Below are 14101 nucleotides of genomic sequence, written 5' to 3' on the forward strand. Positions count from 1 at the left end.
GGAGTTGAAGTGCTGAGCTACCGGGAGATCAGGTTGGTTAATGCGGGCCGAGCGGATACGTTCGGCGAAACGATCGCCAAGCCTACGCTTGGTCTCACCGATGTAGATCAGCTGACATCTAGAGCAGCGGATGCAATAGATGAGGTTGGAGGAGGTGCAGGTGAACCTCTGTCGCACCTGGAAATCAACGTGGATATCACCAATCAATGAAGAAATAGTTCAGCCAGGTGAAGATGGATTTCTATCCAGGATCCAATGTCTAGTTTAGTTTGAAGATACAGCGCGGAAACAGGCCCTTAGGTCCACAGAGTTTGCGCCAACCAGGAATCGCACATGCACTAATTCCATCCTAAATGGCAGGGAATAATTTTACACAAGCCAATTAACCCATAAACCTGTGTCCAGAGCACCCAGAGTAAACCCACACGGTCACAGGAAGAAAGTACTATGGACTTTGGACACAGCACCCGCAGTAAGGATCGAACCAGGTCTCTGGCACTGTGAGACAGCAGCTCCACCACTGTGCCACTGCCTCCCTCTATAGAGTCTGTAGACTAAAAGCTCAGAAACCAGCTAAGTATGGACTTAGAAACATAGAAAATAGGTGCACGTGTAGGCCATTTGGCCCTTCTGAGCCAGCACTGCCATTCATGGCTGATCATCCAAAATCAGTACCCCGTTCCTGCTTTCTCTCCATATCCCTTGATTCCGTTAACCCGAATCACTAAATCTAACTTTCTCTTGAATACATCCAGTGAATTGTCTTCCGCTGCCTTCTGTGGCAGAGAATACCACTGATTCACAGCTCTCTTTGTGAAAAGGTTTTTCCTCCTCTCAGTCCTAAATGACCTACCCCTGATTCTTGAACTGACCCCTGGTTCTGGATTCCCCCAACATCGGGAACATTTTTCCTGCACTTCACTGTTTCATTTCCCAGCGATAAAAGATATTTCCTCTGAGATGACGCCACTGCTTTCTGTTTCGAATGTTCTAATCAAGCAAACAAAAAATATTCGGGGTTAGAAGATTGTGTTGTAAGAAGTAATCTCAAACAAAATGAATTCCTTCTCTCTTGCTTCTGGGGCTGTGGACTATGGTATAATGGGAACATTGGGCTTTGTTATACAGTTGAAACATAAAAGCTCCTGTAATTGAGAAATGAAAGTGTGTATTGACATTGAAGGTGACCTTGAAATTTGTTGAAGTCAAACACTTTGAAGTATGGTCAGATGGTATGATGCAGAAACGCAAACATGCAATTGGTGCATGCCTGCGTGAGAACCTTCTTTGGTGATGCATTTTCTCCCCCCCTCGGCCTGATGTACTCCGCTTCCCCCAAGTATAACTTGAGGGAGTAGGCCAATGTATGCAAAGCTGGTGATGATATTGCCTGCAGCATCCAGTTGAATTGCCTGAGGTGACATGAGATGAATGCAATGATCCATTCAACAGAGGGATGGCGATGCACTGGAGTCATAATGGAGTTAGATTTATATATTAGTGAGGCATTGTCTGAAGTCTATTTCTGTCACAAATGCTACTCTTTAATGCATACTATTTAAAGGAAAGGTTAAAGTTCAGTGCTAAATAAACACTCAGTTTAGAATATAATGACTTGGAAGTGAAGATCATTAAATATTAATATTTTAAATGCCATGTATTTGCAACTCCATTCAAACTGCAATTTCTCTTTTGTTGTATTTATATATACTTTCAGGCCTGGGTGTCACCAGCAAAGAAAGCACAATTCTTCATCAATCGCTCTTGATCTGAGTGGCTTTGCTTGGCTATTAGGAAGCTATTAAACAATTAATCACAACATTGGGTCTACAGGTAGACCAGCTAAGGATGGCACATCACCTCAGTTATGCCCTGAAAATATTAATCAGCCAGATGGGTTTTTATGACAGCCAAGTAGCTTTTGTGATAATCACTATTAATCAAGAGGATTTTTTACATTCTAGATTGTTAACTGAATTTAAATTCCACAGCTATCTTGGTGGGATTTGAACTGTGGCATCTAGATTTCAGACACTCAAATTCCCAAAATATTTTCTGCATTTTCCTCTTTGACGAAGTTCTAAAAGAGGATTAGAGTCCGTTATTGAACATTTTTGTTCTATGCTGTGACTTGAAGTGCCGTGGATACATTTCAAATAGCTAATAAATTTAATGTGGCATTCGTGCCTTGGGGATTTCACTGAAGTGAAACAGATTAGCTATTTCCTTAGGAGGTGGCAAGTAACGCACGACAGATGTTAGATTCACACGTTGTTCCATTTTTGGTGAACACAAGGTACAATCAGTTCTGAAATCTATTGCCAGAGAATGTTCTCTGAGGAGAATACAGTATAGTCCTTTTGAGACTGCTGGCAGGCTCTGTGGAATAGAGTTACTTTTCTGGATCTAACTGTATTTAAATATGTGGCTACTGCAAATGGCAAAATATATAGGTTTACACAGGTTGGAAGTGGATTCTCAAATTTGCGCATTTAATTAGCAACTATTTGCTTTAAAGATTAGGTCACAAACTCTTTTTCCATAGATGCCTTTTATGCCATACTCCATTTTAATGAAAACAGGAGCATTTGCAACCATTATAAATAATACATTAAATAAGTGACTTGTCACTGTTAAGATCACTGTGTTACTAAAAGTGTATTTGGATCTTTCCATCAAATTGTGAACGATTTACATTACCTGGTTCAGTCTTGAAATTATCTTGTGTTGATCTCTTTATTGGCAAGTCGGAATTCCGGCCTTCCAATAATCAGGTCCTGCCACGTGAACAGGTCTCTGCTTGTTTTGGAGTTCACACATTGCTAATTGAGATGGATGTTTCATTAGGTGATTCCATCAGGTTTTTAATGCACTGTATTAAGAATTGTATTGCATGCTAATTTTTTTTCAATAATCAATATTCTCTTACCACAAGTTGTTGGTTCACTTAACTAAAGTGTTAAATTCCCATGGGTAACTTGACACGGCCATAGTGAGGCTGAACAGGCGGAAAGTAGATTTTCTATTTCTGGTATTGATGAGATGAAACTACTGTGTGACTTGACTCCTATTAATTGTGACATCAGAACAAAGATAATTTTCATCAGGAGCATCACAGTAGCTGTGATTGTCATTCTGGCCTATTTAATCTTCAAATATTAATCATTTTCAGGAAAGACCTCTCAGGGGAGAAGGTTTTCTTAAAATTTGAAGTATTGTAGCTGATAGTTATGGTTACTGCAGAGTTAAAAGAAAGCTATTTTGTTAAACTATGTGAGGATTTGTAATAGCTGGGCATTTGGATCTTAGAAAGACTATGTGTTCTGGGTAAAATAACTTTTCTCTATAAAGCTGCTTCTGAGCATTTCAAAATTCTAATTGAATTGAGTTTTATTAAAGCGACTTCATGAGTTCATTGTGAATATAGCTTTTTATGTAGTATGAATCATAGATTACTGTACACCTGATAATAATTAATATTTGTGGTCTGGCACAATGTTGAAACTTTATAACTGCGTACTCCAGGAATGTAATATTTTCTTGCAAGTGTGTTTGCCTATTATCTATGTGTTGGTCGCAAGATTCATCCAGAAAATGCCCCTGGTGCTAATCCACTCCTGCTGCTTTACAGTTATATCCAGTGTATTTGGGTCCATAAAGTAAATCTAATTAATATCTAGTCCAAGATGAAAATAGCATTTATAATCAGATGGTTGAAACAGATATTCTAGAACAATCAGACGATATTGTGTCAGTTCACTTAATCAATGGCACTTAAAACCCTTGAATTAAAAATGGTGTAATCACGTAACTTTTTCCAGAAACAAACATAGAATGTAGGCCAATGTTCAAATCCGGGTTGAAAGGCTGCCTCGTAGATACAAATGATTTTGGTGCTATTTAAAAGAAATTGGGCATTATTTTGAACTGCAATTGTTGAGACTGATTTCTTGGTCATTATCTCTGCAGTTTGGAAAATCATGTGAAAAAACAGGCTGCTGCCAATCCGTTTTTCACTTTAAACAGCTTTCCACAATGCAAGTTGCCTTTTTTGGTGTTGGTTTGATGTAAGATCCAAAATCAGAGCACCTACAGTTAAAAAAGGCTTGGTGTAACTTATTTCAGAAGGAAAATTGACACTCACTTTAATATTCTTTAAATTATAACGGTCAACTTTTTTTCTGCAGTAACATGTTTAATGAAATTAGGAAATCTTCCTGTGTTATATACTAAAGGGCCACTGATAAAAACTGGATTAAACATGTATGAGTTATTGCCGGTTGCAACTAACCCTAATTGACTTTTTCTATTGTTTTTGCGTGTAGCCTTCCCAAAAGGCACTCGGAACAGCAAATGAGAACAGAAATGCTTTACAGTGCCCTCCACAATGTTTGGGCCAAAGACCCATCATTTATTTATTTGCTGCTGTAATCCACAATTTGAGATTTGTAAGAGAAAAAAAATCACATGTGGTTAAAATGCACTTTGTCAGGTTTTAATAAAGGCCATTTTTATACATTTTGGTTTCACCATGTAGAAATTACAGAAGTGTTTATACATAGTCCCCACATTTCAGGGCATCATAGTGAAAGGAAATGAGTAACGAAAGAAAAAAGTAAATTTATTGCAGTTTTCTTAATCAATCGTGTGAATATTGACTATCCGGAAACCTGCGCCAGTTATGTTCTAGATTGTACCAAGATATTTTTAATCTTTATCACATGGAGAAAAAAATTGTTTGTTGCCTGAATTTGTCTGATAATTGAGTATACTTCCGAGTAATTTGTAGACTTACTATTTATGCATCTGTATGTCACTTCATTTCATACTGCCTGAAGTGTTTTTAGACATTTCCTCTTAATAGGCCATATAAATTCAAACTGTTCTTGATTCATCTTTCTTGAATCAAAAGGAGAAGGAGAAATAATGAGCAAATAATGTTGCAGTCGTGGAAAACATGTTTTGTGTGAAATTAGGTTAAACGTTCATTCATTAGATGTATGATTCATTAGCTATCTTAATATGTTTGTGCATTGCTGTTAGTGTTCTGCATTTTTCAAATTTGAATTGTTGATTGACATAAGGTTTTATTCTGCTGCCCATAATTTTATTTTCTACTTGCCAAGACCAGTGACTCATGCTGACGTACACACAGTTCTCTCGGCACAATCACTCCTCTTGTTTCTCAGCTGAACGAGGATTCTATGCGTGAGCTTCACTGGGGAATGTTGACAGATTTTTCACAGCCGAGCCTGATGGCGTCCTTGCAAGTGTTTAGTTGAGCATTTTTTCAGCAGGTGTTGTTGTGTTGAGGTCAGTTGTGAAAACTCTGCATATTTTCTCCTTACTAGGCTGGGATTAGTTTAGTTTTAGTTTAGTTTGGAGATACAGTGTGGAAAGAGGCCCTGTGGCCCACTGAGTCTGCACCGCACCAGTGATCCCTGAACACTAGCACTATCCTATACACTAAGGACAATTTATGATTTTTACCGAAGCCAATTAACCTACCAACCTGTACGTTTTTGGAGTGTGGGAGGAAACAGGAGCACCTGAAGAAAATCCAAGCGCTCACAAGGAGAACACATAAACTCTGTACAGTGAGCACCCAAAGTCAGGATCAAACCCATGTCTCTGGCGCTGGTTGTAGAATCATAGATGTTTACAGTTGATGAGGATGGCATTTGTTCCATTGTGAGCTGTCATCCAAAATATGTCCAGACAGTGATCCTTTATCTTGTGTTATACCATGAAGAATACCTACTTAAACAAGGAGATTTCTAGTTCTCCATCTTTAGGTGGTGGGGTTTGGAAACCTGTGCCGAAGAGTAGCCCATATCACTCTAAACCTTTCATAGAAGTTAGAACATAGAACATAGAAAATAGGTGCAGGAGGAAGCCATTCGGCCCTTCGAGCCAGCACCGCCATACATTGTGATCATGGCTGATCGTCCCCTATCAATAACCCGTGCCTGCCTTCTCCCTAAATCCCTAGCCCATAGAGCTTTATCTAATCTTAAATCCATGCAGTGATTTGGCCTCCACTGCCGCCTGTGGCAGGGAATTCCATAAATTCACAACTATCCATGTAACTGTCTAAATTTCTATCCAATGTTGTTATTGTACCTAAAAATTATGCCCTCTAGTTCTTGATTCTCTTGTCCTCAGATAAAAACTCTTATGTTCACCCTATCTATTCCCCTCATGATTTTGTACACCCGTATAAAATCACACTGCAATCTCCTTTGCTCCTAGGAATAAAGTCCTTGCCTGCTGAACCTCTCCCTGTAGTTCAGGCTCTCTAGTCCTGGCAACATACTCGTAAATCTTTTCTGCACTCTTTCCAGCTTAATGGCATATTTTCTATAACATGTGACCAAAACTGAACACTATTCAACATCTTGTACAATTAACACTTCTATGCTCAATACCCTGACTGATAAAGGCCAATGTGCCAAAAGCTTTCTTCACCACACTATGTCTTCGAGCCACCACCGCTGGCTCGAAGGGTTGAATGGCTTCCTCCTGCACCTATTTTCTATGTTTCTTACTATCTCTTTGCGATGCAACTTTTAGGGAACAATTAATTTATGCTCCTAGATCACCGTGCTTGAGAACACACTCCTGTGCCCACCGTTCACTATGAAGGTCCTGGCTGGTTTGACTTCAAAATGCAACATCTCACACTTATCGGAACTAAACTCTAATAGCCATTCCTCAGCCTACATGCCCAGCTGATCAAGATCCTGCTTTCTACGATACAAGATCCTGCCATTTATGATGTCATCTACAAACCTGCTAACCATGCCTTGTACAATCCAAATCGTTGATCTAGGTGACTAGCAGTAATGGATCCAGTTCCGATCCCTGAGGCACACCACTGTTCGCAGGCCTCCAGTGTGACAAACAATCTTCCACCACTACCCTTTGCATCCTAACATGAAGCCAGTTCTCCATCCAGTTAGCCAGATCTTCTAGATCCCATTAGATCTGACCTTCCGGAGTAGTTTATCTGGAACTTTATCGAAGCCCTTGCTGAAGTCCTTAAACAATGTCTACGACCCTGTCCCTCATCAAGCACTTTGGTTACTTCTTCAAAATACGTAATCTAATTTGTGAGACACAATATCCCACGCACAAAAAACATGCAGACAGTACCCAATCAATCCCTGTCTTTCCAAATGCATGTATGTTTTAACCCTCAAGGTCCTCTCTAGTAACTTTCCTACCAGGGATCTTTAATGGTCTGCGGGTGCCAGGTTTTTTTTAAACTGAGGCATAACATTAGTCATTCTCCAGTCTCCTGGCCCCTCATCCATGTCAAACAATTCGTATCGATTCATATCTCAGCCAGACTCCTGCAATTTCTTCTCTAGCTTCCTACAGTATCCTTGATCTATCTGATCAGGGCCAGGAGATTGATCGACTTTCGTATGTTTTGGGACACACAGCACCTTCTTGTCTGTAATAAGGACCGTCCTTGATATATTGCCAATAACTTTCTGAAGTTACCAGTCTTCGTGTCTTTCTCTGCTCTTGTTTTCCAAATTACCTTAAATCTCTCCACTTGCCTTTAACCTCACATTTGATTTATCTGTGCCTTGTTGACTTCGGGTGAGAAGCTAAAATTGAGAGTTCTATGATTCATAAATTTTTATTTCGCCTTTTGTTCTCTGAAATGTGCTAGTCCTTGTCAATCATTTTTTGCCTGAGCTTTCGGCACTCAACGATTTCTGGCGTAACATCAGTGGCTTCAAGTCTTTGAGTAGATTATCAAAAGATTTTGGAACTTTTGCAAGTTAATTATTTTTAATTAGGTTTTTCATAGATAAGGGTTTGTATTTATGTAATTTAGTACTTTAGTAAGGTTAGTAATTAAAAATAAGGTTAGTACTTTAAGCCAGTGACTAGGGAAACCTAGTCTAGGGTTCCTTCAGGTGAATTGACTGTGTTTGGCAAGTAAGGTGAAAGTAAATCCAAAGGGTTTCTACAGCTATATTAATAGCAAAAGAATAATGAGGGATAAAATTGGTCCATTGGAGAGACAGAGTGGACAGCTGTCTGCAGAGCCAAAAGAGATGGGGGAGATATTGAACAATTTATTTTCTTCGGTATTCACCAAGGAGAAGGATATTAAATTATGTGAGGTAAGGGAAACTAGTAGAGTAGCTATGGATATTATGAGTTTCAAAGTAAAAGAAGTACTGACACTTTTGAAAAATATAAAAGTGGATAAGTCTCCAGGTCCTGACAGGATATTCCCTAGGACATTGAGGGAAGTTAATGTAGAAATAGCCGGGGCTATGACAGAAATATTTCAAATGTCATTAGAAACGGGAATAGTCCCTGAGGATTGGCGTACTGCGCATGTTGTTCCATTGTTTAAAAAGGGTTCTAAGAGTAAACCAAGCAATTATAGACCTGTTAGTTTGACTTCAGTGGTGGGCAAATTAATGGAAAAGATACTTAGAGATAATATATATAAGCATCTGGATAAACGGGGTCTGATTAGGAACAGTCAACATGGATTTGTGCCTGGAAGGTCATGTTTGACTAATCTTCTTGAATTTCTTTGAAGAGGTTACTTGGGAAATTGACGAGGGTAAAGTAGTGGATGTTGTCTATATGAACTTTAGTAAGGCCTTTGACAAGGTTCCTCTTGTTGTTTGTCGGGTTGGAGGCAGGTGACTAGTGGGGTGGCTGTTTGTCGGATTGGAGGCAGGTCTGTGTTGGGGTCCTTTGTTGTTTGTCATGTACTTCAATGATCTGGACGAAGGTGTGGTAAATTGGATTAGTAAGTATGCAGATGATACCAAGTTGTGGATAATGAAGAGGATTTCCAAAGTCTACAGAGTGATTTAGGCCATTTGGAAGAATGGGCTGAAAGATGGCAGATGGAGTTTAATGCTGATAAATGTGAGGTGCTACACCTTGGCAGGACAACTCAAAATAGGACGTAAATGGTAGGGAATTGAAGAATGCAGTTGAACAGAGGGATCTGGGAATAACCGTGCATAGTTCCTTGAAGGTGGAATCTCATATAGATAGGGTGGTAAAGAAAGCTTTTGGTATGCTAGCCTTTATAAATCAGAGCATTGAGTATAGAAGCTGGGATGTAATGTTAAAATTGTACAAGGCATTGGTGAGACCAAATCTGGAGTATGGTGTACAATTGTGGTCGCCCAATTATAGGAAGGATGTCAACAAAATAGAGAGAGTACAGAGGAGATTTACTAGAATGTTGCCTGGGTTTCAACAACTAAGTTACAGAGAAAGGTTGAATAAGTTAGGTCTTTATTCTCTGGAGCGCAGAGGGTTAAGGGGGAACTTGATAGAGGTCTTTAAAATGATGAGAGGGATAGACAGAGTTGATGTGGACAAGCTTTTCCCTTTGAGAATAGGGAAGATTCAAACAAGAGGACATGACTTCAGAATTAAGGGACAGAAGTTTAGGGGTAACATGAGGGGTTCTTTACTCAGAGAGTGGTAGCGGTGTGGAATGAGCTTCCAGTGGAAGTGGTGGAGGCAGGTTTGTTGGTATCATTTAAAAATAAATTGGATAGGCATATGGATGAGAAGGGAATGGAGGGTTATGGTATGAGTGCAGGCAGGTGGGACTAAGGGAAAATAATTGTTCGGCACGGACTTGTAGGGCCGAGATGGCCTGTTTCCGTGCTGTAATTGTTATATGGTTTTATGGTGTTGCACCCCAGTCTGGCTTGGAATTTGATGCAGAGCTGGAAGAGGCATGTTAACCCAATAGTCTCTTTTGATCTTTTTAATTAAACCAACAATTTTTAGAACCATGCTCTTTGATAATTTGGTAATATTGTATATGTTTATGAATAATGTGTACTTGTGAAACATTATTTGTTACTGGAATATATTGGTTCTGCCAAGTGCTTGGAGATTCCATTATTAAATTTAATAACTAAATTTCCCTTCACAAAAGGATATTCATGAGCTTTTATGAAAACTCATCAGCATCATTGGTAGCATTTAACAAAAATTGTTTTTCACTATCATTCTTACTGTGGAATGATGGGATTTCAGTGTAATGACGGTCAGGAAGGGAATGCTATGACTGAAGCAGCCAGGGTAGTTTACCGCCATTCGGCGACAAACTGGAAGTTTGTTGTAGTCGTTTAATATTATCTGGATTACCAGCTACCCCTGTGGTATAGAGGATGTTATGTTGGACTGCTAACTCAGAAGCCTGCACTAATATCTAGAGACAGGATTTAGAAAATATCAATTTGATGTTTGGAGAGTAGATGAGAAAGCGAAATAACAGAATTAGTGTGAACGGGTCGCTGTGGACTTCGGTGAGCCGAAGGGCCAGTTTCCATGCTGTGTCTCTAAACTAAACGAATTAATGAAGTTTAAGCCAAGATGTTGCCACCAATGTTGGAATGTCATTTAAAGAATTGTATATTGTGCAGCAATAGAACTGTTCAGTGGCTTAAATGCAATATTGCAGTATTACATTCCTGCGTTTATGTAGCGAACCTCAGAAGCTGCATTTCCAATTTAAGTAGTGTGCCTATCCAGAACAATCAAACCCAAAATACATACCTCAGTGGAAACATCTAGTATTTTTAATGTCAACACGGCCGTCTTTTAGATAAAATGATAAACAAAAAAGCCATAGTTCACGTGCATACAAAACCTACCGAGATGGAATCCGGTGAACAGGAGAAATTGTCTCCAGTACTCAGAAACATTAAAAACTGTCCACATTTTTTTTTAAAAAGCCTGGTCATTCTTGATTGCTTTATTGTGTATGGATTTGGGTTCAAGTTGTCCATTTAATGGTTGCAATAGTACAAAATGTATTAATTGTCTATTCTGTGCTTTCGATTGCACCAGAGACATGATAGACGATTATTAAAATGCGCAAAGTTTATCATCCCACAAGACCTGCATGCTGCTAGTGCGTAACTCTAGAGATGCAGCGTGGAAACGGGTCCTTTGGCCCACCGAATACGCGCCAACTGGCGATTACACCTGTACACTAGCACTATCCTACACACGAGGGACAATTCATAATTTTACCAAAGCCGATTAACCTACAAGAGTGTCTTTAGAGTGTAGGAGGAAACCAGTGCACCTGGAGAAAACTCATGTGGTCACAGGGAGAACACACAGACAGCACCCTTAGTCAACAGACAATAGGTGCAGGAGTAGGCCATTCGGCCCTTTGAGCCAGCACCGCCATTCAATGTGATCATGGCTGATCATCCACAATCAGTACCCCGTTCCTGCCTTGTTCCCGTATCCCTTGACTCTGCTGTCTTTAAGAACTCTATCTAACTCTCTCTTGAAAGCATCCAGAGAACCGGCCTCTGAGGCAGAGAATTCCACAGACTCGCAACTCTCTGTGTGAAAAAGTATTTCTTCATCTCTAAATGGCTTACTTCTTATTCTTAAACTGTGGCCCCTGGTTTTGGACTCCCCCAACATCAGGAACATGTTTAGAAACATAGAAACATAGAAATTAGGTGCAGGAGTAGGCCATTCGGCCCTTCGAGCCTGCACCGCCATTCAATATGATCATGGCTTATCATCCAACTCAGTATCCCGTACCTGCCTTCTCTCCATACCCCCTGATCCCCTTAGCCACAAGGGCCACATCTAACTCCCTCTTAAATATAGCCAATGAACTGGCCTCAACTACCCTCTGTGGCAGAGAGTTCCAGGAGTTCCAGAGATTCACCACTCTCTGCCTCTAGCGTGTCCAATCCCTTAATAATCTTATGTTTCAATAAGATACCCCTCTCATCCTTCTAAATTCCAGAGTATACAAGCCCAGCTGCTCATTCTATCAACATATGACAGTCCCACCATCCCGGGTATTAACCTTGTGAACATACGCTGCACTCCCTCAATAGCAAGAATGTCCTTCCTCAAATTTGGAAACCAAAACTGCAAACAATACTCCAGGTGTGGTCTCACTAGGGCCCTGTAAGCAGGATTGTACTCTGGTATCTGACGCTGTAAGGCAGCAACTCTACCACTGCGCTACTGTGCCACCCCAAACATTTAACGTATGTTCAAGGTGGACAAGTTCAATTACATATATTAGAAATTCTTTTAATCCAGGGGTTTATTCAGTTCCTAAAACTGATTTGTAAATATGCAACAGAAAAACAGTTTCAGGATTAATAGTTTGCAAATATTTGGGTATGCCTTTTTTCCGTTTTAATATTGGACATGATTGGCTTAAAGTACTGTTAACTGCCCAACAGTTTTATTTTTCTATTAATGGGGAATGATATTAAGCGGAAAAAGCCGTCGGTTTAATTTTGCCATGGGCAAAGAATATGATCTACAGTATATGATTGTACAGATTGAAAGAAACATTTGGTTTATGTTAAGTTGTGATTTTCTTTTGTAGACAAAAGTTACATAGAACATCACGGTGCAATACAGGAACAGGCCCTTTGGCCCACGATGTCCGTAACTGAACATGACGCCAAGTTAAACTAATCACCACTCCCTGGACTTGATGTTCCCGTAGCGATGTAGTCTAATTAAAAATTGCTTAACATTTTCAAGCAATTATTATATGATTAATTTAGATTGTCACTTTTGAATCTTAATATTCTGCTGGTAGAAAAGGCATTGTCAAGATTTTGTGCCTGTGGATGTAAATCTTTTAGATATTTTCTGGGGTTTTTTATCTTCCATTGCACTAAGATCTGCGTCTAATTTTGGAATTTGTTATTGTTCTCTTGCAGGAAATTGATGAAGCTTGTAAAAGGATAAAACGTGAAATTGATGACCTAGGACCTGAAGTTGGAGACATCAAGATCATTCCACTTTATTCCACACTTCCACCCCAACAACAACAAAGGATATTTGAACCTCCACCACCAAAAAAACCAAGTGGCGCCATAGGAAGAAAGGTACAAGCCTTGTTTGAGATGGTGAATGGGTGTTTGATGCAGAATAAGTACAGTATGAAGTAGGGTGGTGCAGTTTGGTCACTTGTTGATCTGCTACCGCATAAACATCACAATTCATTCCTGACCTCGTGTGTTGTCTGCAAGTGTTTGCATGTTCTACCTTTGACTGTGTGGGTTTCCTTAGGGAGCTCCTCTTTCCTCTCGAGTCCCATAGAAGTGCTTGTGGATTAATGGCCACCATAAATTGCTCCCACTGTGGGTGGATTGTTTAGTTTAGAGATACTGCGTGTCAACAGGCCTTTGGCACATCGAGTACTCACCGACCATAGGTCATTTGTACACACTATCACTCTGACACACTAGGGGCAATTTACAGAAGCCAATTCACCTACACGTCTTTGGAATGTGGGAGGAAAGCAGAGCACCCGGGGAAAACCCACGAGGTCATAGGAAGAATATCCAAGCTCCACACAGCCAGCACCGGTTGTCAGGATCAAATCCAGGTTTCTGGCACTGTGAGGTAGTAGCTCTACCACTGCGCCACTGTACCTCCCCGAATTAACGGGAATGTAGGAAGAATGGGTAACAGCAAATGCGTGGGGACATAAATTCGGTAGACTGACTGGCAGAATCCTCTGTCAAAATGAAGTATAAATCGTCTCGTACAAAAGATAACCCTGTTGCACTGTGCCACAGTAATCTGAAAGTTTATTATTCAGTACAGTTGCTATGCTGTACTTTAATTAGAGGTTCCCTAAATTTGTCCAGGTGGCCACTCTTCTTGTGTACCTTGTCAGTCTTGATCGGTTGACTCAACTGGCTGGGTTATGATATCTGGAAAGTACACATTGTTTGCATGTACATAATTGTATCGGAAGTGATAAAGAGCAGAAACGCGGGATGTTTTATTTCTTGCACCATAACCCGAGCGTTGTAGCCAATTACTGTGTGTGCATGACATCTTCATTGGCATTGGCTCTCAACAAAGACTATCCATCTAAAGTGCTGCCCTGTGTGTGGAGCTTGACGGTTGGTACCTTGTAAGTTAGCCAGAGACGAGAGTTCTGTTTTGTTTCTGTGAGTAGATTTAAAGTTGATTGCTCTTAATTCTTTCTGAAATCCTTTGTATTTGCCAACAGAAGTCTTTATCCTACACCATCTCTTAGCATGCACAGTACATCATCCATATATAAGGG

The 14101-nt window shown here is 40.0% G+C and overlaps 1 protein-coding gene across 3 annotated transcripts in view; it reads left to right on the top strand.

Annotated features, from left to right (window-relative positions):
* Positions 1–14101, top strand: part of dhx15 (DEAH (Asp-Glu-Ala-His) box helicase 15) — a 117684-nt gene that overhangs the window by 52724 nt on the left and 50859 nt on the right. For all 3 annotated transcript variants that reach the window (XM_055638214.1, XM_055638195.1, XM_055638204.1), the window contains exon 6: positions 12738–12905. In XM_055638214.1, the coding sequence (XP_055494189.1) occupies positions 12738–12905 (168 nt within the window). The remainder of the gene's footprint in view (positions 1–12737; positions 12906–14101) is intronic.

This window comes from Leucoraja erinacea, chromosome 1, assembly GCF_028641065.1.
Source record: "Leucoraja erinacea ecotype New England chromosome 1, Leri_hhj_1, whole genome shotgun sequence".
NCBI classification, from domain to species: domain Eukaryota; kingdom Metazoa; phylum Chordata; class Chondrichthyes; order Rajiformes; family Rajidae; genus Leucoraja; species Leucoraja erinaceus.